General features: G+C 42.6%; 1 protein-coding gene across 5 annotated transcripts in view; it reads left to right on the top strand.

The window, feature by feature from the left end:
* Fat3 (FAT atypical cadherin 3) overlaps positions 1-24,617 on the top strand; it is a 593,378-nt gene that overhangs the window by 467,169 nt on the left and 101,592 nt on the right. For 3 of the 5 annotated variants that reach the window (XM_026779395.1, XM_026779393.1, XM_013346253.2), the window contains exons 5-8: positions 4,214-4,528; positions 5,633-5,843; positions 6,286-6,354; positions 14,164-14,303. In XM_026779395.1, coding sequence (XP_026635196.1) covers positions 4,214-4,528; positions 5,633-5,843; positions 6,286-6,354; positions 14,164-14,303 — 735 coding nt within the window. The remainder of the gene's footprint in view (positions 1-4,213; positions 4,529-5,632; positions 5,844-6,285; positions 6,355-14,163; positions 14,304-24,617) is intronic. The other 2 variants (XM_026779396.1, XM_026779394.1) reach the window with 1 other exon arrangement.

The following is a 24,617-nucleotide window of genomic DNA, read 5'->3' as shown; positions in this document are numbered from 1 at the left end:
AACAAACAGAAGTCATAGCAGTGGGAACATGTAGATAAAGTTGCTCACATCATGGGAGACAGGTCATGGCAGTGGGAACATGTGGATGAAGTTGCTCACACCATAGCAGACAGGTCATGGCAGTGGGAACATGTGGATGAAGTTGCTCACATCTAGCAAACAGGTCATAGCAGTGGGAACATGTGGATGAAGTTCTTCACACCATAGCAGACAGATCATAGCAGTGGGAACGTGTGGATGAAGTTGCTCACACCATAGCAGACAGATCATGGCAGTGGAAACATGTGGATGAAGTTGTTCACACCATGGCAGACATGAAGCAAAAAGAGGAAAGGAGGGGAGTGAGAAACAAAGTATAGCCCCCAAGAACATACCCATCATGATCAACTTCCACCAGCAATCTCCAACTGCCTAAAGCTTCCAGAACCTCTTCATCTAGTGTCACTATCTAGAGCCTTAAGAACTCAACACATGGGTTTGTGGTGACACTCTACATCCAAAAAGAATAGGCATCTTGGAGTAATAAGGCCCGAGGCTGCGAGTCATTGGTGCCCCACACTCCAGGAAGGAACATAGCAATGTAGAGGAGGGCATTTAGAGAAGCAGTCATGAGAACTGAAACGGAGGTTGGTAACGTACTGCAGCAAGCACTAAGAGAACCCTAGGCTCCGGGAGAGTGAAGAGGAGGCTTAAGTCCCAGCCTCTAGCAGCTCACAGTGTGTCAAGAGGTGAACACACGACTCAGTCATCTCTGCAGACTGCAGACGAATACCCACAGGGGAAGCACCATGTGGAGACTGGCCGAAAGGCATTTCCCTAGGTCCTGAGCTGGCCGTGCTTTCAGAGGTGCAGTATGAGAACAAACTCAGAGTGCACGGTTCATCCATGGTTCATACCACAAAGCACGTGAAAAAAATGTTTGGTCTCCGAGATGCCTCCATGTCAGAATGCTCTTTCCACTGGTTGTCATAAAGATGCATGAACGTAACCTAGTTTTGATGGCATTTACTTGTTACTTTGATCTGAATTGGGGGCCAGAGCAGGGTGCTGTCAATAAGCTGCCCTTGACCCCAAGGTAGTCACAGCCGGGAGGACTGAGTGCAGGCCAGCTTGTGGACAGACTTGCGGTGCAGAATGATAACTGTGTTCTGGCTCTGTGTATATAGTGGGTTGGTGACAGTGCCAGGACAGTCAAAGGACACAGCCATAGGTCTGAAGAAGAGGAATGGCTCCCTAAACCAAGTCAGGTGTAATGACAGGAGCATTGGGCAAAGATAGATTAACAGAGTGGGGATGCTAACCAAGCTCGTGGTCCCTAAACTTGACTGTCCTCACAGTGAGTAAGTACAGTCTGTGAGGAGAGTCCAGGTCCTTGTCCTCTCGGGAGCTCTGCAGTGTTTCACACAGGTCAGCGGCATGGTCACCCTCTTAAAAAAGAACTGGCATTCCACAATAAAGGCAAAGTCTGACTCCTCAGACATTAGGAGGCTCCAGTAATCTACCAAGGGAGACCCGTCCTGGGAGAGTGTAGCGGCAGAGCTTGGCCTGGAAGTAGCTCACAAGGAACCACGTTTGATTTGATGTGGAGTTTAGACAAGGGGAGTTTCTGAGTATACTCCCAAGATCCCAGTGTCACTGAGAACATGTATATAGAAGAAAGAAGTTTGGAGTCATATTTTTATTTCTGATGTTTTGGAGGTACATACAAGTGGTCTAATATGAATTTCTAGTAATAGGCTACAGTATTTTGGCAAATGGGGATAATAGATACACACTAGAGAATTCCAGTAAAGAGGTAGCAGTTGAATTTGTGGGTGAGGAGGTAAGATCATGTGGGAAGGGGATGTCACAGGGGCAATGGACCCTCCTCCATTCCCCGCTTGGTGCACCTAAGAGCATGTTTCTGAGCTGGTGTAGTCAGTGTGCTTCGACACATTAAAAGGGCCTGCACTTGGAAGTTTGCATTCTCCGTACACTAGCTGTTAGCTAATTGGTGGGCTATTCCAGTGAGCAGGGGCTCTTTCCTCAGCTACCTGGCCTCAGAGCCCTCTGCAGGGTACATACTGAGTGTCAGGGAAGAGGAGGTTGAGGCACAGTGAAAACAGCAAGAGCTAGAGTTGCCTTGACTTGGAAAAGAACTGCTTGGGCAGGGAAGAGGCAGAGCCCCGGAGCAGCCAAGAAATCAATCTGGGCCAACACAGTTCTCCTGGAGTAGAATCTGAGCACTGAGCAGGACACAGACTGTCTTTTCAGGACTCACAGACCAAGGAGCCCACAGCCAGCCTGGGTACACATCTGTGTACCTCAGTGGTCCTTGCACAAAGCCCAGGAAACCAACAGAGAACATAACACTGGCAGAAAACTGCATTGATTCATTTCTTTTCTACAAAAGCAAGAACTCTAATAGAAATCTATCTTGAGTCTATTAAGGCTACCCTACCAGGCAGCTCATAAGAGAAGCTAAACTATATTACAATTCTATTTGAAAAAGAAACTTTAATCTGTTTTCCAATAATTTTGATTCCCCCCCGATTATTCCCGTTATGTTGTAGTAACTGTTAAGTGTATTTAAAATATGTTATGTGAATTATAAATTATGGATCATTATAGCACAAACCAATTATTTCATGCTCTTCTTGTTGCTCCATAACAATATAAAGAAAAGACACCAGATACCTCTGAGCAGAAGGCAGGAAGCTGGGTCTGCAAGCCAGGAGGAGCCTTCCCCAGAAGTAAGAGCAGGAAGCTGGACTCCCTGCTCTCCCTGCTCCTGTCTGAATGCTTGTCTTCTCAAAGTCTTAATGCCCAGCACAACCGGACCATTAAGTATGGTTAGATCATAATAGAATTAGTGTCATTATTTTAAAAAGGCCTGTGGGGCTTGTCTGTACCCGTCTGTCATCAGAGGCACATCTAGAACGCTCTTTCTCTAGGGAGGCCTTCACAGACAGACTTTCCTGGGACCTGGACTGTGAACTTCCCAGGCTCTGCAGCTCTAAGTGGACACATCTTTTGTTCACAAATTTCCACTCCAAGGTGTTTTCCTTTGTAAACTGATCACACAAACAGAGCTCGTGAAGAGCCATGTGCTGGGCACCCTTCCTCACGTATGGAACTTTCTGCATGTGTTTTAGGGTGGCATAAGTGGATGAGCAAGCTTTCTTAACCTTTTTTTTTTTAAGGACACTAATCCCATCCATGACTAGCCCCATCTGCTAATGTTGTTATGCTGGGAACCAGAATTTGAGAATGAGACAAACACTAAGATAATAATAAGGAGACTGGGATGTCCCTGGTCACGTTCTGGCATGGTTTTATTTCTGGTGAAGGGCTCTTCTTGGTTTGTACCTTCTTACTGCATACTTACATGGCAGAGAGAAATGCAACATCAGACATCATCTTTAACAAAGAACCCAGTTAGGTCAGGACTCTCCCTTATGATCTCATTCAACCTTTTAACCCCTTTCCTTGAAGACCTCATTTGCATAACAGGCCCAAGTAGGAGCAGGGCTTCAGCACCTGAGCTTCAAGGGGAAAACAATTCAGCTCACAGCAGGATGGGGAAAAAAGAGAAGAGCAGAGCTTGGATGGTAAAAGCTTTGTCTGTGGATTTGATGAAGCCCTCATGGGTCAATGTGTAATGATGATTATATAATGTGTTTTGTGTCTGTTGGGAAGGTGTATTTTATATTCACCTAGTTTATATAGTCTGAAATTTGCAAAGTCTTCTTCTCTGCTGTACTCAACAGTAAACCCTTGCTGTGGTCTTCTCCTTTGCGATGCCCCCACTGAATTCCTATGTAGAAATGACCATCCCAGGGGGTGGCATCACAAAGAGGGACTTTGTGAACTGACTAGGTTATTAGTGCTTATCTGGGAGACCTCAGAGAGTGGATTAGCCTCTTCCCCCAGGCTCCACACTCAAATAATTCTGCCTCTAAAGGTCACTAGTACATGGCATGTGGCTCAGCAGCAGAAACCAACTACAAACTGCTCCGCTTTGCCACTGTCCCTCCAGCAATAACTTTTGTTGCTGGTTTGGAGGCATTCACTCTCTTATGCGCTAACTATGAGAAATTTGCCTATTCTATATAAATAATAGTACTCAGAAGAACTATGGTGCATAAATGGGACATGTGTGGAATGGGCAGGGACAAGTAGATGACAATATGCATATTTCCTGATTGCATTATCTTTCCCTTTCCAAACTCAGGTGACTGTGACAGATGGTGGGTCTTCTCCAAAACAGTCAGCTATCTGGGTGGTCGTTCAGGTTCTGGACGAAAATGACAACAAGCCCCAGTTCCCAGAGAAGGTCTACCAGATCAAGCTTCCAGAACGTGACCGCAAGAAGAGAGGAGAACCCATTTACAGGGCTTTTGCGTTTGACCGCGATGAAGGCCCCAATGCAGAAATCTCCTACAGTATTGTGGATGGGAATGATGATGGAAAATTCTTTATTGACCCCAAAACTGGCATGGTCTCCTCCAGAAAGCAATTCACAGCAGGAAGCTATGACATCCTAACGGTAAGATTCAGTTCCAGAGCATCATTGGGGTAAGGCAAGCCCTCTTATCCATGTCTACTCCTTTGATCAGCAAATCTCTCATGTGGAGAGCACAGAAGTAGCTGTGAAAGGCTGTTTTCTGGGAGCCAGTTGCAGGCGAGAACTCTTACCTTGCTGGGTGATGTCCTAAATAATGAGTTTCCTTTGATGGATCTCATCGGCAAACCTTCTCCAATTCCACCGCCTCGACTCCCAACCACAAATCTGGAGCCCTAAATCATTCTCAAGGTGCTGTAGATAAAGGACAGTATGTATCTAGAGAAAGGCAGAAGAGGCTGTGATACACACACAGAGAGGCATCATATGCTCATACACAGGGACACAAACATACATACATTCACACATATGTGCACACATGCATGTCATGTAAATGCATACACATTTGCACAAATATTCTCACACATGTACATACGTATTCTCACATGCTGTAAACACTCATGCCCATACTCGCACACATGTACATCACACACGCATAAACACAGATGCATGCACATATAGAATGTGTTTACACATATTCACGTATGAATGCACAGACTCAAGCATGCACTCAGTACCTATGCTCAAAATTATACTCATATGCATGTATACATGTGCACACATCTGATATACTTACATCCAGTCACACATCCGTATGTTTACATGTACATGATCACAAGTGTATGCACATGTTCATACATGCTACCACACAAATAGGAACTCCCATGTACTTCAATTCCCCCCAGCTCTCAATAGAGGTGACATCAGAGTCATGCTGTGATGAATCAAATTAGCAATCTTTACTCACGTAAACTATTACTCTTGGCCCTGAAATACTGTGAACTGTAAGTATAACATTTATTTTTCATGGTTTTATGTCTCAAAAGTTGGCTTCTGGCAAACGTAGTGTGGGTCCTGTTCCCAAACAAACCATCTGTTCCCATTCCAGAGTTCACTCTCAACAGGATCCCACTCTTCTCGTGACACTGCAGAAAATGGTCTTTTAGCTCCATACTGTGTTGAAGGATTTAAACTCCCACAGACACGAGCACTAAGCTACCTTTCTGTGTTCCCTCCATGTGTGAGTAGATCAAGGCTGTGGACAATGGGCGGCCCCAGAAATCCTCCACGGCTCGCCTCCATATTGAATGGATTAAGAAGCCCCCTCCTTCACCTGTCCCACTGACCTTCGATGAACCATTTTACAACTTCACAGTCATGGAAAGTGACAGAGTGACAGAGATTGTAGGGGTGGTGTCTGTGCAACCAGCCAACACCCCTCTGTGGTTCGACATCATTGGTAAGTCGAAGTCTCTGGAGCATATCAAGAAATGAAGTTCACTGTTTGAAAGAACTAGCCAAACAAATAAATTAATACATTTTAAAATAGTTTACAAGGCAAAAGAAAAAAATCAAAGCCTAGCAATAATGCCTAAAGTTAAAAGTAGTGCTGAGATGCAAAAGAGCCAGTAAAATGAATAACCGACCTGTGCTTTCGTTCCGACTCTGTAGCTAAGCTGAACAGAAAGTGCTCTCTGGCTGGATTTCCCATAGTATATGTTATTTACTGCAAACTTAATGTCTTTCTGTGTGTCATTTTAATTCTATTGTCACACTTGGCTAATCTCATTCTAAATGTATTGATGGTACTAGACTTGCTGTCCTTCATTTCTCTCTTTTTCTTCACCTTTTTTTCTGCATTCTGTTCTTTTTTTTTCTGCTCCCGACTGCCCTGCTTCAAGGTGGCAAGCATGCTCGAGAGATGTTCTATATTCTACAGACAGCTTGTGGGCAGAACTGTTCAACAGAAGGTACCCTTAGTGCAAACACATTTGCTAAAATACAGCTATCCAATCTGCCTTTTACATTTTTTTAAACAAATTGAATTACATCTTTCATAACTGCCTGTGACAGACTGAAATGCAGCCCACAGATTTCATACATGCCTCTAACAGCTATCTCATTACCCGTATCCAATGACTTCTTTGTTTGAGATTAAATGGGTTTGGGGTTTGGGGGGATTGTTTTGATTTTCTTCCATTGCTTTTGAGGTATGTGGGCTTTTTGTTGTTTTGTTTTTATCTTTTTGTAGGTTAGTTTATTTAACTGGGAATTTTCCAATTGAAAATAAATGAAAATGTATTCCCGCCCCTCTATTTTTCAGCAGTAGTGGCATTCAGACTAAAAACCCCACAGGAGAGTCCCCTGGCTGCTGTCCACAAGAGGAAGGGCAGGAAGCAGAACCTAGATGTGCGTGTGTAGCCAGTAAGCCTCCGCTCACCCTGAATAGAAAAAGCAGATGGAACTAGGCGGGCAGGGCAGTCCTTGGGAGCCAACCTTTAAATTCCTTGAAAGAAAGCAAGCAAGCACGCCAGGCTGCAAAAGAAAAAGGGCAAAACAGCCTTTCCACAAACCTGCAGGGAGAGCACTGGAGAGGAAACGTGTGCAGGACGGGGAAATGAAACAGGCTGTTGTCAGCGAAAGGGCGAGTGTGCCTGCCAGGGTCTGAGCAGGGCTGAGCCAGAGCTCGCTTCCCACGATTCTCTGTGAGCAGTGGAGTAACCAGGAGAGCGCCAGTGAGGGAGAATCATGATGTCTGGCCAGTAAAGGTAGGAACCAGCTACTTCTCCAGAACAGCTGGGTCTGGGGAAGGCATTTAGGAGGTTCCACATCTGGTTTAATGAAGCATAGTAAAAGAATGTTCTGTGTCCGGGTCAAACCTCAAAGAGTCCCTTGAACTTCCAACAAATAAGGGCTTGCCTTCTGCATCTTATTCTGCGAAACATAGCGTATCTTTGTTTTACTTAATTGACATCAATCTCACCATTTTTTTTTCATATGACCATCCTTTCAATTCCTTCTTCATCTCTGCCGACATATTTGAGATGGAACATCTTCTGGTCCTATGAGAAGTGTCTCACCACCATCTCAGCAGTTTTCTGCTTGTCCAGCTACTGTATGATATAGTTTCTTCTTTCTTGATGCAAGGAAGCATTGCACATGTCCCCCTGGGAGTTTTTGTCTGCCTAGACACCTTTGCCCGTTCCTTCACCAACTCAGTTTGCAAGCGTTTCTTCTTGGATAACAGTGCTTCCTGTCCCTTGCATGAGCATCCAACCTCTACCCCACGAACCTCAGGCTGCCCATAAATGGTAAATGTCACCAGCATACCTTTCTCAGATGTTCAGCATGGTCAATCACCTGCATCAATTACTCGGGCCAGTTTGCAGTTCTTCAGGATCGCCACAAGTATGCAGGTTAGCATGCACAGGCTTTCCGTATTATGTTATCAGTGCAACTGTATGTTTCCATTTATGTTTATTCCATCGCCATTCTGCACCCTCATGTGAGGGAAGAGTACAGACTGTTGGTGATGCCTCCAGCAGCCATGCCAACCCTACTGGGGACTCCTGGCCCTGCCCAAGGTGACTGTGACATTCCATTGTACACCACTCACAATAGCCTCACTAGTCCAAGGAGAAAGAGGAGTTTATAGAGAATATACTTCCTGGCATCCAAATATAATCCAGGAATGATATGAAAAGTATGGTGTTAGCTTTCATGTCTCTTTATCTTCGTGTTTCTAAGCACCGCTCTCTTCCATAGATTACCTCCTCATCCATTCTACCGCATGAGTAAGAATGGCTTTATCAATGAAGAATCCCAGGACTGGGATTCTGCACATTGGCCTGGACTTCTCCATCACAGATATTTCTCTGTAAATCTGGTAACAGTTTGTCAAGTTTCTTCTACAAATTGAACTTACTGGGCCTTCTGCCCAAACAGATCATGATTTTATTTCCATCCTCATGTCCCGCCAACAGTGTCTTGAGATGCCAACTTTTCCCTTCACTGTAGGATGTCAGGTCCTTTCCCCAGGTGCTGGCGGCTTTCAGTGGAGACGCTGCCCTCTACCAAATCTCCTTTCTGAAAACGCGGCTCGTCTACCAGAGTCATATTTTACCCAGTGCGCTGACACGCTCTTCCTTCTTCTAAAGCCCTTCATTTGCTTTATCATCTTCAGGTGTTTCGTCCTTACTGTCAAATATTCTTGCACGTTTCCCCCTTGTGAGCTTTCCCTTCCTCCTTGCCTAAGCACCGCCTTTGATCAGACTAGCACAGATGGGACCAAGAGAGGGCAATGCCCCTTAGTACTTGATGCTACCCATGACCTGTGCAGAAATACAGAGACTAAGCATGGGATAGGCGAGGTCCACGTGGATCTGAAATGAAGCCTCGGGTCCCAACAGGTTTTGCCCAAGTACACTTGTGAAGAATATGTCAAGCGGTGTTTCCACCACAGACCTAGGGCATCCAGACGCCCACGAAGAACACACTGAAGGGCCGAGGAAACACCATCCTGATCTGGCATGTACCGCTTTAAACTGCTCAGCGTGGCAAATCCTCATTCAGTCAAACGACAAAAATGCTTTAGTCTCCCCTTCCCCTTGACAGCCTGCTTTCACCTGCACATTTCCAGACTTCCATGACTTTCCTTGCCTCCTACCAGATCCCCAAGTCACAGAAACTCCATGGGAGCAGCACTTTGTCCCCACGCCTAGACGCTTGCATTCTCTTGACTCCAAAGAGACAGCTTTTTCTGTAGCGAGAGACTCTCCTCAGCTCTCAGAAATAAGCCCTACTTATAACCAAGCTAAGAGAGCTGCAATTAAAAGGAAACATAATAAAGTTCAGCTGTTGTGGATTGGAACAGCCCAACACACAGCATGCTCCCTCTCCTTGTTAAGAGGGAAAGAAAATGAAGGGAACAAAAATAACCCACAATCCTTTGTGGCTTTGTCATATATCTTCACACTTCTCAGGAGGCTCCGACTTCCCCTCAGCCTTCCCTTAATTTACATACCCTCCAATGTGCAGACAATCTGGTTCTCAGCTCGCCCCAGAATCTCATCCTGATGGCAAATATTTGAATTGTAAAGGCCGCCATCATTAACAACTCTGCACTAAGAATTGAGGCATGCTGATCTCCAGTTTTTGGCTTTTACCTGAATCAAATAGACGCTTTACCTTGCATACAGATAGCACATGAATCACCTGACTTGCCTCACCCAATGGCAGGAAGGAGAAAGCCAATATTAACAGGAATCTCTGAGGGCCAGCCCTCTGTGCTGGCCTCTCAACCATCCTTCTGTGTTGATAGACGAAGGCTAGCTTGGTCCTCAGTGGGTTGTAGATCTCTGTGACTTGGAATCCTTGGCTGTTGCAGTCTCAAGTTACACCTGTCCTTTTGTAGCCTGTCTCCTGCGCAGCTACAGAGGATGCAGATTCCGGTCAGGAAGGAGAGCCACTCTCCCCCAGAGCTCTGGTAGTAGCTTCATCCTCAGCCAGGTGTGGCCAACCTTGTGAAATTGACACATAATATAATTCTCCAGTTCATGCTTGAGAACTACAATTACTCTGCTAAATGTTAAAAAAAAGAAAGAAAAGAAATTTTGAGTTTTAAATAAGTCTCTAATTTTTTGTACCTGTGATTTATTTGGGAGCTGGGTGGCAGCCCCCCCCAAAGGAAGTAAAGAATAAAAAAATATTAACAAGATGAACTGATAAACTAGACTTCATCGAGATAAAGCAAGCCCTTGTCCTCATTGAAAAACCTTGTTAGAAAAGACCAGTCACGGCCTTGCTGATAATCATAGCTGTCTTCTGCCACATGAGGTTAGACACACCTCAGAGCTTGGGCACCCCGAGGTCCACCCTAACCAGGCAGCCACATCTACTTCTAACTCATCTGCTCCTCCATCGGGGTAAACTCTGTGCAGCTAGTCAGTGGACATCAAACACTTCATCTCTCCCATTCTACCTTCTTGCTCCAACTTCATCACAAGCAGGACTCTATTTTCTCCATAGCAACAGTGTCATTTATGGAATCATATCTGAGGAAATTTTAGCAAAATAATAAAAGTCTAAAAATACTTCACATACTAATTATTTTAAGAAAAGGAACCTTGGAGTAAATTCTAGGTCTCTTTCCCTCTTCCTGCCACTCTTTCCTGCCCTCAGCTCCAGCCCGCCATTTAAAGATCAGCCTGCTGTGCACTTGCTTCATTCCAAGGCAGAAATTTATTCATAATCACACCGTAACTGGCACCGACTATCTCTCCTTCAATCGGGTGTACATGCTGAACTGAACGAACAGCTTGTGCACGGCTCCCTCCATTCATTGAGATGCAGTTGCTCAGGATTTTGGAAGCTCCTCAGTCACACCTCTCCCTGGGTGACTACTAGATTTGGGTTGGTATTTTTATAATTACACGTGCAAGAGCGGAGTTATTTCCTAGAGGAAGAACCTGGAAACTGAGCCCTTTTTAATCACTGGGTCTCTTTGTGCAGAGATGGCACCGGCAGGCACTTTTCCCTCTGTCCGGTGTGCCCTACCTTTGGAGATGGAGAGATGATGTGATCCATAAATCTCAAATTTCAAATGGGATACCCGCCTTTACAAAAGAGCTCAATTCAGTTATACCCCAGCTAACTGAGAGGTAGATGCTGGCTCCAAGTGTTTTATCCATGTCCCATTTCTAGAGTCTTTCCAGGGCACCTCCTTGATACATCAAATTTTAGAATATTATAACAGAAATTCAGTATGCCTCTTCAGCTCTGTCTTTACTCTATGACACCTGCCTTGATCAACAATGGCTCAAGGGAAATGTCCCTAAAGTGAATTATTGTCATGTGGGCTGTTCACCACCTCGCTTTTAACTACCCCTGCCGCACACCCCCGCAGCAACGCACAGGCTGTGACATTTCTGAACCCCACTTGGCTGGGACTCGGGCCAGCTCTGCAGTGTCCTTTTCTGCCCACTTTTTCTTTGGCCTCATGCTGCTGCACCCAGCACACTCTGGCTTTGCATGTTCTGTTACTGGCTCTGAGGAAGCACATCTTACCTAAACGGAATGCTGCTAGTGAAGACCGACTCCTCGTATTGATTAATGGCCTCACCCCAGATGATTTGGACTTGTTTTCTCACAAAATTGAAATCACCTTTCAGGCTAAAATGGAGCTTGGAAAAAACAAGACCCGGGGGAAAGGCCTGGAGTCGCTTAGGAAACAGGATGCTTAAGTGTAGGTTATTAAATTGTGTGCGGGTTGGTGGTGAACTGCTGGTCTAGATTCTAGGTCCCTTGTCAGAAATTAATTTGGAAACTTTGAAAGATCTTGATTTAAATGAAATCTTGGCTTAATTAGGAGCAAATGTCCTAGAGATGAGTATTATAGCGTGCTGGCCACATTGGTGGATGGGAAAATATACCAAGGATGCTAATGATCTGTCTCTTCTATGGCATCAAACATATGTCATCAGGAGTATTTAAACTGCAGGAACCAATGAAAGAAACAAATGCAAACATGGCATATGCGTGCAAAGAGGAAACAAGAGGATTATAAAAACAAACTTGCGAAAGTTGCCAAAATATTAACAAGAGCAGAAATTATGAAAACACATATAATCTACATAAAAACACTTAACTCCTCAAATGTTATACCTCTAAGCAGGTAGGGCGAGAGTGTATTTTGCACAGACTCTGAAGGGCCACAGTCAGGGAAAGCAAGAAGGGAAACTGGACTCCTTTGCTCCTCTTGCCTCTCAGCTCCGTTTTCATTCATTTTCCGGATGAGATATAATTTGCACAATTCTCTTCTTTTGACTCTCAAATGTGTGACTCTCCTAAGTAGCCGGCGCAGGGGTATGACCACTATTCCTCCAAAACAACCGCAGTTTAAACAAAACTCTCAGTCTTCATCTTTAGGAAAGTGAACAGCCCCAGGGATGGGGGCAGATCGTCTACTGTTAACTGAGCTGTGACTGAGACCAGGAGTTAATATCCTCCAGAAGGAGCTTGAGAAGCTGTAGCCTTGTCTTTCTCTCATGGCTTTGGAGGTTGGTATTATCTTTCCTTGAGGGTTTCCATGGCAAGGTGTTTTTTTTTTTTTTTTTTTTTTGTGTTTTCCCCCAGCATTTACGTCTTGGAGGTAAATGATCAGCCTTGCTACTTAAGATGGCTGGGGTTGCCCATCATCCAGATCAGCTTTCTGTGTTATTCCATGAGCGAATCAAGAAAGCATTGCCTTCAACAAGAAGTCACGCACTAAGACCCGCTTCTCCTCTCAGGCTAGGAACCCCCTCTTCCAAGTCCTCAAAACTCTTCTTTGGAGTTAGCTTCTAGTGCTTCTCGGTAAATCAACTAACGACAGTAATTGGAAGATGATTCTTCTAGATGAAACTTTTGGGAACATATATCATCTCTAAGCAACTCTCTGGTACCCCCATATCTCTACAGATTTAATTAAATGTCAAAGGCAATTATATTCTCTCCAGTAATTAAAGAATCCTATGTGAACATGGTAGCTGCAAGCAGTTGGTACTTAGATTATACATGCCTACATTTTTAGAAAGAAAACCGTATTGTTTATTTTTCACTGTAGCACAAATTTCAGTAATTCAGGTGTGTCTCTTTACCCCCTTCACTCATCTGCCTACTTAATATTGTACTATCATGAAAATGTGTTGTTAAATGACCAGAAAAATAAAATCCCAAGACTGTAGGAAGTAAAAAAAGCCAACCTTCTCTTTTCTAAAATATGAAATTCAATAAATGCATTGCCCTACATACTAAAGTTAAATAAAATTACCATCTGAAATCAAAAGTATTTCACACATGCAATTTCCGACAAAAATAAATAGCACTCGTGAACGTACACTGACATTTAATTAAAATTGTTCCAACACTTAGACCGCTCTCCTTTCTCTTCCTTAAAAAGGTCTCTAATTTGGGGACATTTGTAAGTGACACTTCTGTTCAGAGATAAAATGATCCCAATTCTAACCATCTCAAGTATGTCTTTCAAGACAAAAGGACAAAAGACAATTTTTTTCTAAACCTTTGTAAATTGCCTTATAAGTACACTGGTGTTATATCAGCAATATAATATCCATGTGATACCCCTCTGATTTTATGATTTCATGTTGTTTCTGTGAAACCAACAGAACACGGTAGAAATTAATTTATACTGCCAAGATGCCAAAAACATTTCTCTGAATGTCCCAATGTTCAGAGGGACTCTTTTTCATATGAAATTCATTTCTTAAAAATTTTCTCATCTTGCTCTATTCATAAAGTTATTTCTGACATTTAATTGAGGGACTCTGAATCCAACCAGCCAAATGTTTACCAACAATCCTAGAATAGACCTGAAAGTATCAACTCATTTGTGTTCATTGTAATTGGAATAGTTTTTTTACTGAGAATGTATTCTACTGGAGAAAGAGTTAAAGAATTTTTGAAGTTTGCAGCATGGTAGCTGAGAGGGGTTGAAGGGCTGTTAGCTTTCTCAGTATTTTATGGAGTCTTACATTAATGCTGACGTTTTTATTTACAATTCATTGGTTTTGGGGTTCTTTGTTATGCGTATAGAGTATGGCTTTTGAAATACTAATAAAGTTAGAAATAGTAAGGTCCCATTATGATTTATGAAATTGAGTTATAGGGATGCCTGCCAGAAAATGTATTTACATAAAAACACCCTGTAAAGATATATGCCTCCAGACACTTAATACCTTCTCAGATGTGCTAATTTCATGTTGTTTCTGTGAAATCATCAGGGGGGAATTTTGACAGCTCTTTTGATGCAGAGAAGGGTGTTGGGACAATTGTCATTGCAAAACCTCTGGATGCAGAGCAAAGGTCGGTCTACAACATGAGCGTGGAAGTCACCGATGGAACCAATGTTGCTGTCACTCAGGTAAGCTGTTGAGTTACTGGTAGTAAGAATGTGAAAAGAGCTGCTAAAGAGAGAAATGGAAGCAATGAAAAGGAGATCCAGGGAGTAATAAATTATGCCCATGGATGTTTAGTGTTCAGAGAGTTGTTAGGGAACAACTGGGACAAAAGGGTCTAGCAGTGACCTTGTAGAATTATTTGCTGTCTCTTTCAAGATGACTGCGGCTGTTTGCTCATGAAAGAGTGGTGTTTCCTGGTCATTTACTGTGGACTGTTGTTGTTGACAACAGTCAACTTGCAAAGAGCCCGTCTATGTTGTCGGTGTTTGCACAGCATGAGATTCTTCCCCTCCTCATTTCTTCAATCACTGAAATTTAAGTTAGAGGTACCAAGGAGCCCGTGTTAAATTCTGTCCTGATATGTAAGTCGCCTAGCCAAGGTCAAACAGCCTCAATAAAGGACAGGACTGAGGCCTGGGTATCCACGGTAGTCTCTGTGTTAGGGGTTCTCTGTCCTGGCTGCACCTCGTACCCTCTGACCTGGAGCATGGTGAGAGCAGGGCCAAAGTCATGCCAGCTGGAATCCCTGCTGATGTTACCATACAGCTGGGATCGAGGAGCTTTTCCTCTGCTTCTTGAGTGCCAAGGAGAGACATTGAGAGTTAGAAGAAAACTTCCGAGTTACCGTCTGACTCAGAACACCTCTGAACTTCTTCCCAAGGGAGACTGACCCAGTGCTAGCTCTGAACACAGTGAAATTACTGTAAACATAAGATTTCTGTCGTGTTATTGAGAACCATAAGCCCAGCCCCATATGGCACACACTGCAGCTCCGCTCTTTCTCCCTGCTTACCTTTGTTGTCCCCACAACAACAGCAGACATGAATGATTGATCTGGACCATGCTCTCGACTGGACCCAGATGGATATGCAGAATTCTTCTCAACACATTTAGGTAGTGAGTAAAGCTAGTAAAAGCTAGAAGCAAGCAAGTGATGATTTATTTTAAATACGATTTACACTTTTGTAACCAGGAAATTTGAAAGCTGGAGGAAGGAGAATTCATATGCTTGTCCAGACAACCGTCTCTTGGTCTGTAGATGCTGCAAAAAAAAATGCCACATGACTGTTTCCTTGGAATCAAAGAGTAGTAGAAGTTGAGGGGACAATGGGTTTATTCCAAGTGACCGTTTGCTTTCCATTTTAATATGTCTTTTAACATGGAAAAGACTCGCATATAGATAGCCAGTGTGTGACTGCTCCTGACTATCACTTCGGTCCCTTCCTGTGTATCAGGTGACCACAGGACCCTGTTTGCCTTAGAGAGTCCCACTTACACCTCTTAACCCAAAATATGTGTTAATAGCACCCCATAGTATCTGATAATTGACCCAATTGGGACAACAAATTATGTATTCTTCCTATTTAAAACCACACCAATCCTTGGCATTTTTTGAAACTCAAAGCTAGACACATAAATGAGGCCCCTGACTGAGATTCCACGGGAACTAGGCAGTAGAAGAGTATGCTAGAAGATCCATGCCAAACAATCCAAGAGCAGTATTGCTATGTTGTTAATACTACTCATTTGAAATGGGAACTTGAACTAATTTTTTTAAAAAAATTAGTGGTTTCTTATCATAGCCAACCACAGCCAGCTCTTCTGTGCTAATTAAAAATCCAAAGCATATTCTAGTAAAATAAAAGTAAGCATGGAATCCTATTCATTTCCAGACTTTCCGCTGGGTTTTAAAACCAGTGGAATAAAGCAGTATTCAGTGTATCTAAATGTATAATTCATTAAATAGTTTCAGAATGAATGAATGAATAAATAGATTCTACATATCCAGCAGGATCTATCTAGAAGGTACGCTAGATCTCTGAGGCACAAAGCATTCATGTTAGCAATGGCGATGAAAAAGTTAGTAGAAAGACATTTAGAATTCCACTAGGATAAGATGAGCAACAATTTAGTAGCTTTTATTTCATAACTATTTCTTCAGTCCATGCCATAAGCAGGGAACTAAGGTGCTTAAGGTCACAGTGGTATAGTTTTAATTGTTTGTTGTTTCGGACAGGGTCTCACTGCATTGCTCATATTGGTCTCAAACTCCTAAGCTGAAGCGATCCTTCAGCCTCAGGTCACGGAGTCTGTGGCACTAAGGCACACTCCACCACACTAAGCTAGTAATGTAGTTTTAAGGCCAAATGTCTAATCTACACTCACTAAAATAATATGGAATTGCAAGTCTTTGAATGAGACCTTTAAAGGAGAATTTGTCTGAAACACTGCTTTTCCAAGCTTTTATACATTTAGACTTAAATCCAGAACATTCACAAGCAGCCTGAGAATTGGGGTGAACTTGTAGGTCCTCTTAGCAAGAGCAAACTAAAGAGGTTAATAAAGGACATCATGAGATTTTTCTTGTAAAAAAAACAAACAAACAAAAAAAATCCACTTCATGCTGTTCTCAGGAACCACGCCCTTTAGGAATGAGAACTCAGTTTCCAAGCATGCACTGTGTCCTCGTCAAGACTGTAGCCATCAAAAGGCCGTGGCAGTGTTGAACCTGTTTACCAGAGCTGATTAGCCCAGACTTCCCTGAACATGGCAGCAGGAATAGTTCTCTGCAACAGCGTCAGGCATATGTGAACAATAGAATGTTTTGGAAATAAACAGAGCATTCTAGACTCTTTTAGGAACTGCTAAAATACACTCAAATCTATTACCCTAAAAAACGCAGCAACTCTACCACCAAACGGATACCTTTCTCCATGTAATGTTTATGTCCTGGAGTTTACAAGACACCTGTTAGAACTCCATGGGTGATTTATCTCTCCGTTGTTCACATGAGATCGTAAAACACAGTGGGACATGGGCTTCTCAGCAGCCATAAACAACATGGTGAATTTTACTTCACCTGTATCAAATAAATCAGAGCCTCAGGGATTCAGTGTCAACATGAAACCTCACTTCGTCTTCAGTCTCATCCTGCTCTTCTGACTCTCACAGATTCTTGTGCCTCCGAGCTACAGAATCTGAGGCTACAAAAATATCCCTTCATTCTGGAGATTGGCCAGGCTGAGTGCAGCTGTAAAGGGACCTAGGCATTTCACATTACAAAGATACCAAAGAACAAAACAGGAAACCAAAGCATCCCCGCATGTGCAGAAGCCACCTGATGAGGTGGACAAAGACTTCTGCATGAAACTGTGCGGGATTTGACAAAGGATGTTGTTGTCCTTTTCATATTACAACACAGTATGGAAGTGATTCCCATGTCATCTTAGAAAGCCAGAGATGAGTAAGGAGTCTGCATTGAAGGGGAAGGAGGAAAGAGGGAAGCTGTCTCTGGACTGTTTGCTTCAGGTAAAGATGAAGAATCTCAGGAGCCCTGGGAGTCGAAAGCACCAGGACTGGGAAGTATACAGGGAGTTGGGGGGGGGGGCACACGGAGAATGGAATAAATCACCAACAAGAAGTCACCATCTACTCCAACCTAAGTGGAATTATAGAAGTTTAAATGGATCCCAGCCCTGGTTCCCAGACAATACACTGTTATTTGCATTAGAAAAGAGCTAAGATGCTTTGTAGAGATAGCTAACCACAACTTAGGGCAAGAGTGTCAGTCACATTATCCTACTACAGATTCACGGAGTCATTTAAAGGGGGACCAGAGGCTACTTAAATTGGCTTCCACTAGATAAAGATGGGTAGATCCCTCAACTTTCATAATGACTTTGTAAAACAGGTACTGAAATACTCATTACAGGCAGAATTGGTATATCCTACCTCCCCTCCAAAAATATTCATACTCTAGATGTTCACTTTAGAATTTCGCTGTATTACTTTACTCGGCAGAAGAGACTTAGAGATATAAGAGATATAATTAAGATCAAAGGTCTCCACATAGGACCTATCTACTAACAAAGACATGACTGCCAACTTTTCTCAGCTGAAATTGGAAAGAAAGAAAAGGGAGAAGACAGAAAATCCAGTGCAAGGCAGATCCGAGACAATTTGAATATATAGGTGGCCACAAGATGTTGGGGACCCAGCAAGTAAACAAGGACCTCAGTCCTATAACCAGATGGCACTACATTGAGCCTGAAAGAGAAAAGAGAATATTTAAAAAAGAATGTATCTATGTCAATCCTTTGAGTTTGGCCTTGACTTCAGTATTTGCAACTATGAGATAATAATAATATTAGGTGTTATTTTAATACCTAATTTATCTAAGCTGGTAATGATGTTTTGTGCCAGAAATATGAAACCCATTCACTACTGGAATTTACGTTTTACTATTTAGGTCAAAGGCCCAATGCATGTCAAGTGGTTTGAGGAGAACTTGAACTCAGACCATCACAGGCAGATACCAGAGCCTGCTCTTTCAGCCACTGCACTGTGCCAGCTCTCAAAGGCAACATTAAGCCTTCAGAGTCTGTTCTAAGGCAGGAGTTACAAGAAGCACACCTATTTAAGTTGGTCTCCTAGGAGACACGATACCTGTAACCTTCAGACTATCTCCTTGCTATCCTAGGTCCAGCCTCCTCTTAGCATAGTTTCAACCCCAAGAACTTATGTTGCTAAGGACAGTCCATGATGAAGATTAATATTCTCTGTACATCTGCCAAATCAGTCAGAGCTACTGCATCTTCATAGAAAAATGCAAAACAGTGTAGAACATGGCTCCTCCAAAGGTTCGTGGATAAAAAGGCACACAAGTATATAAAACTTGTCGTTTGCATAGTGAGACTCAACAAGTCTCATTAAGAATGTCTATTTCCCAGTAACCTTGGGAAAGGTGAATCTGCAGTTATCATCATTCTTTTTCAGGGGGAAATCGAGGCCCAGACTGGTTAAATGGCTGCCTGGGTTCACAGGAAAGAGATATAAGCCCATTCCTTCCATTGCAAAAACATGCTATTCATAAAACATCCCTTTATATGTTTATGGCTACAAAATATACAACTTCATCCAGTAGGGAAAGTATGTTGTACAGTGAAAAAGTTTTGACTCAGAATTGGGTGGCATGAGTCCAAGTTGGAACTTGACTTGTGTGTATTCCCATGGAAGGCAGCTCATTTACTCTAAGACTCAGTCTTCCTCGCTGTGAAAGAATCCTACGTACTTCACAGATTGTTGCAATACTGAAGATGAGAAGGTTCTTGGAGCTCTCACATGCTGAACACATACAGATTTTATTAAGACAATCTGATACTCAACTTTAAATTGAAATATACCTGATAGCTATAAATTACATGAGAGACCTTTATTGTTATATGTGAAGGAAAACAGAGATAGTCTTGGCCAAATAGTAATTTAAAAGCTATGTTGATTTGTTTCAGGGACTTGAGATATGTGATTTTGTGATTTGTTTGTTTGTTTTTATTGAGCTACACATTCTCTCCCATTCTCCTTCCTTCCTCCCCTCTCCCATTCTACCCTTCTCCAGATTGTATAAATATTTCACCTTTTACTAAAGAGTTTGCGATTTTTAATATGCTTTTCTTATTCAGGCACACTTTGCGTTTGTAAAGCTAGAAGAGCAAGCTCATAATTGTGGCTCTACAACCAAGCCTGACATTAAACATCTCCTTCCATATCCTCCAAAACTCTCCAGCTTTAATAAGCAGCTACTTGAGTGTGGCCTGCAATGACTGGAGTGGGAGTGAGGAAGAGCTATGACCAGATTCCCAAACCTAGACTTGAACCCCACCCTGTGGATCCCATCACTAAGGCTGCTTAGAGTCCCTCACTGCCCTGCTCACTTAGAACAGACTTTACCGTGAAGATGTGTCATCTGTCTTGATCCTTTTCTTCATCCACATATGTTTCAGATGGCAGAAAAGAGAATGATTTTTTTTTCTAAAGATGTTTGTTAGCTCAGGAGACGTCTCATAAAGCTCTCCTCCCACCTAGAGTTCTCTTATGTCCATGTTAGTGTCATTTGCCTCTAACATGAAGACAGCGCTGGCCCAAATGTTCCTCTGGCGTTTAGTTAGATTAAGACCCAGCCGAAGAGAGCCAGCTGCATATTGATAAAATACCATATGAGACCTCCTTAAAAGAAAATAAGAAAAGAAAAATGATAAAGTTTCAGTATATGTAATAGATCTATGCTGGCACCTAATGAAAATCAATTTTTGAAAATAGATTCCCATTTTCAAAGTAGCGGGGAACTTTCTATTAAAATAGTTTCTTGATTAATGTTCTTGAGATGAGAATAGCTATGCCAGTTATCTGTTTCATGAGTTAGTGTTTCTCTATAGCAAAAAAACGTGAGAGTTATACACATGTGTTAACGTATATACAGTGTAAATTTATTCTTAATGTATATGTAACATAAGTGCACATGAGAACAATCATGAATGAATACAGAACTGGCTCTGTAGAAATGAGAATTGAATCCGACCTTGCTCTTGTGACTTTAGCCACATCCGTCAACGTTGTTCTCCATTGAAGAACCAGATATGATAGAGACTAAGGAGCAAATACGACTCACATTTCTATGTTAACATTGTTCTCCATTGAAGAACCAGATAGATATAATAGAGACTAAGGAGCAAATACGACTCACATTTCTATACGGGAAGCAAGTGTGATATAAGTTTTCTACTCATACATCCAAAATAAAATTCACACATTTGAGAAAAACGCGAGGGACTGCTCCCCTGGAAAAGATGTTTTAAATATGTTTTAGAAACGCCAGCAGGGGCAGAGCAGAATTCCAGTAATTTAGGACTTAATTGGTCTTGCCCAACAATTCACCCCCACGGACTGTTCTACCATGAGCCTTTGTAAAGCAGGGCTTTGGCACCTACCCAGACTTAGCTTTGAAGAGCCTGCAGAAGGCAACATGTTTGTGGGGGGCAGCGTTGAACCAGCCCTGGAGATACTTCCCAAGGCTGGGTTCCCTCCTGCCTTGAGTCCTTTGTGCTTTTGTAAGCTTTTGAATTACCATTTTGAACACAACATCTTTGAGAGTTACTTTGCTTTGTTAGTTCAGGAGCTCACAAATGGCCCCAACTGTGGGAAATCAAAAGCAAATGAGGAGAAGGAAGTCTTTTACAGAGGAACACTTGTTCTGACTGTAGATTAGGTTCAGGACAAAGCAAGCAGAAAGAGGCAAGCATTTCAAGATCACATCAGCTTTGAAACTTCATGAAGGTCAGGGCAGCTTGCTGGCCAGAAAGGCTTTTACATCTGTTGATGTAACTGCCACTCTGAAAACAAATATTTTAGCATCTTGACTAAGTTACTTGAACTTTTTAAAGAATTGGCATTCAAAGAATACAATATGGTTTTGCAAATACATTAGAGATAAAAACAATACCGCAAACTCTCTTGGCACACTTCTCGACTGTTTTTGCAAGTACAAACTAAGGCGCAAACCTTGCCCCTGCCAGTGTTTCTCCTAAGTGAAAATGGTCGTGCCACAGGCATGATAAAGTGGCTACCACCCCACTCAGCAAACCACATCTCAATCACTGTAAGCAGGTGTGCAGCTGTTTGTCAGGGTAGTATGTCTGGGTATATTTATTTGAAAAAAAAAAAGGCAATATTTTCTAGAACTCAGTCACATGCAAAGATACAGTGAAACGGGAAAGTCGTTAGTGGCGCTCCTGTTAGTCAGGAATAAGATACGAACAGGCACCACACCCACTGCCAAGTAAAACTGTGTTGTAAGACACGGGGCAACCAGATGAAATCCAGCTCCAAGTCAGAAGAATTATAAAGGAAAATGGAAGACCACCTTTAGCTTCACATCCATCCCTAAAAAGTGACATAGAAAGAAATGCAGAGCCTTTTAGAGAAAAATGAAACTAGATCTTGGCCTCACATATTATTACAGGAGAAATTCCCAATGCACAGGAGAGGAAAGTGATAAGAAGGGAAACACACAAATGCCACCTGTAAGTGCTGCATGTGTTCATCTGTGTCATGGAAAATGGAAAATATTCCAAAACGCCCCACAGAGGAAACGCTGGGTGCCTTTCCTTCTGCGTGGCATGTCAAAGAAACTTGCACCCAGAATAAAGCCCACGGCAGAATTTAGCACAACCTTGTCATTTATATCACTGAATTTCCAAAAGCAAAAAAAAAGGAAAGTAAACTTTCTAGCCCACAGAAGAATGAACTGGCATAAGCAGTTTAACAGAGAAAGAAACGCAAAGGGCTCTGTAGCATAGAAACCAAAGTTCAGCCTCGCTCCTAATAGGAGCATGCAAATGTAAATAGCAGTGAGGTACCACTTCCATCTAGCAGGCTGGCAAAGGTGCCAAGTCTTCCCGCAAAGTCTGTTGGTAAGGCTGGAGCATCATTCTTGCATACATGTAGGAATGCACATTGATGAACCCTTGGAAGAGTGGAACACAAAAATATTTCATCAAATTATAGAAGCATTCATCAAACTCTCCTAATGCGAGGTTAGAACTGTATGCCAGAGAAATTAATAAGAGACATAGGCACATTCATTTTCTTTATGTACTCTAAGAACAAATAATAGAAAAATCTTAATGAGTCCGTGAAGGATGACCGACCACGATGCTCCCTGGAAGAACATTTCTTTCTGTATGGCTGATTTATCTTCAGGATATGGAGCGGGGTCCTCAACACTGCCTGAGCCATGAGCAGCAAGCAGTTCTGCCCTATTCCCACTGGATACCACCAGCACTCCTTCCTTCAGTTATCAGAACAAAAACCGTCTCCAGACACTTGGGAACAATGGGCATCTTCTGTTCATTGTAATTGCTAATACAAAGTGAATCATGTGGTAGGGAAAATGTATATGGTATCACCACATTGACAAAGAGATGAGTGGAAAAGAGTGAGAAAAGAAGAAAGGGGAGGGGAACTCAAAGAACACCAGGATTGTGTCAGAAGAACTCAAGCGTTAACCTGAAGACAATCCTTCTGGCCAAGGAGAGACTATGCAGTAAACACGAACACTTCAACAAACAGGACAGTCAAATATGATCAAACTGGGTAGGGTACCCAGGGCTAATTTCTTCCTCTCCCTGTGCTAGAAAGCCTTGGGCTGAGTGTCAGCACGGTGCTCAGCCATAAAAGGCACACCTGCATCACCCCTTACGCTGGTCAGTGCGCAGTGAGTATCACAAAGATGAGAGTGAAGGATGGAAGGAGCCAGCGGCTGGGCGGGGCTAGAGTGAACACTGCCTTCTGGGCACGACAACTGTGGGCACCCATGAATTCAGAGCAGCTGTGGTCACCTGGACAAAAACAAGCTGGTCAACATTCCAGCATGGAAAGGAGAGATAACAAACGAGAGAGGGATCATAGAACCAGAACATTAAACATTTTATGAATAGATTAGTCTTTAATGATCACCAGTGACTATGGGCATCATAGTATGAGAGACAAAACCAGATAGGGTACATCTTCAGAAGAAGCATGTGTCACTCAAGAAGGATGTTTATAAAAGTAAGTAAAACCAGAAAGGAAATTGAACTGGAATCACACCATGCCTCCTAGACCGCTCTACCAATTTATAACAAATATGAGGACTTATCGTGTAGAGAAAAGCCACGGGGATGCTGCAAGCAAAATTCAGACTGGGAACTAAACAGAAACAAAACCTCAGTCTCTTCCACAGCAATAGTCAGCACGGGGAAGAGAATCGGGGAAATTTACAGAGGTAGAGGGAAATTCTGTAAGTTAAAATGTGACGGTAACGTTGAATATGATGCTTGAACCTTTATATTGTGATTAAAAGAAGTTTATATATGCATACACACAGCATATTTAACGGTGGAGAAATATTGGCATAAATTGCACATTTAACATTAAAGAATTCCTGGGGTTGCTTTTGTTTTTTGAGTTAGGAACAACAATGCTCCGGTAGATATTTGTGCACATGACTTTATTTCTTCTAGGAGTCCCTGCCTGTTAGAAATGCATTCTGAAATGATAGCCGTAATTTGCTCCAAAACAGCCTGGGCGGCAGGTGGGGATGATTAGGAAGACAGTTGAAGCCACTGATTGCTGTCAAAGCTGAGTGATTAATGGTACACTTTTTTACCTGCCCAGAAGATTCCATAACAAGGGACCTCATGAGAAAACAATGGTCGCTTCATACTGGAGCTATCTGAGCAAGCTTTTGGCTAGTCATCTCTCAAAGAACAAGCGCAGGATGATGCTATGGCTACTGAGAAGCTCTGATAGCATCCAGCTCACCTCATTCCCGCCTTCCGCCTCCCTACCTAATCTTTATTTCTCCCCACCTTGTATTAATTGCTTTGTTCACTGTTGTAAAAGAAATACCTGACAAAACAACTTAAAGGTTTATTTTTCCTTCTATGTTGAATGGATGCATT

Source organism: Microtus ochrogaster, chromosome 5 (assembly GCF_000317375.1).
Source record: "Microtus ochrogaster isolate Prairie Vole_2 chromosome 5, MicOch1.0, whole genome shotgun sequence".
Taxonomy (NCBI): Eukaryota; Metazoa; Chordata; class Mammalia; order Rodentia; family Cricetidae; genus Microtus; species Microtus ochrogaster.
The sequence above is the reverse complement of the archived record's forward strand: the minus strand, read 5'-3'. Positions and strand labels throughout refer to the sequence as shown.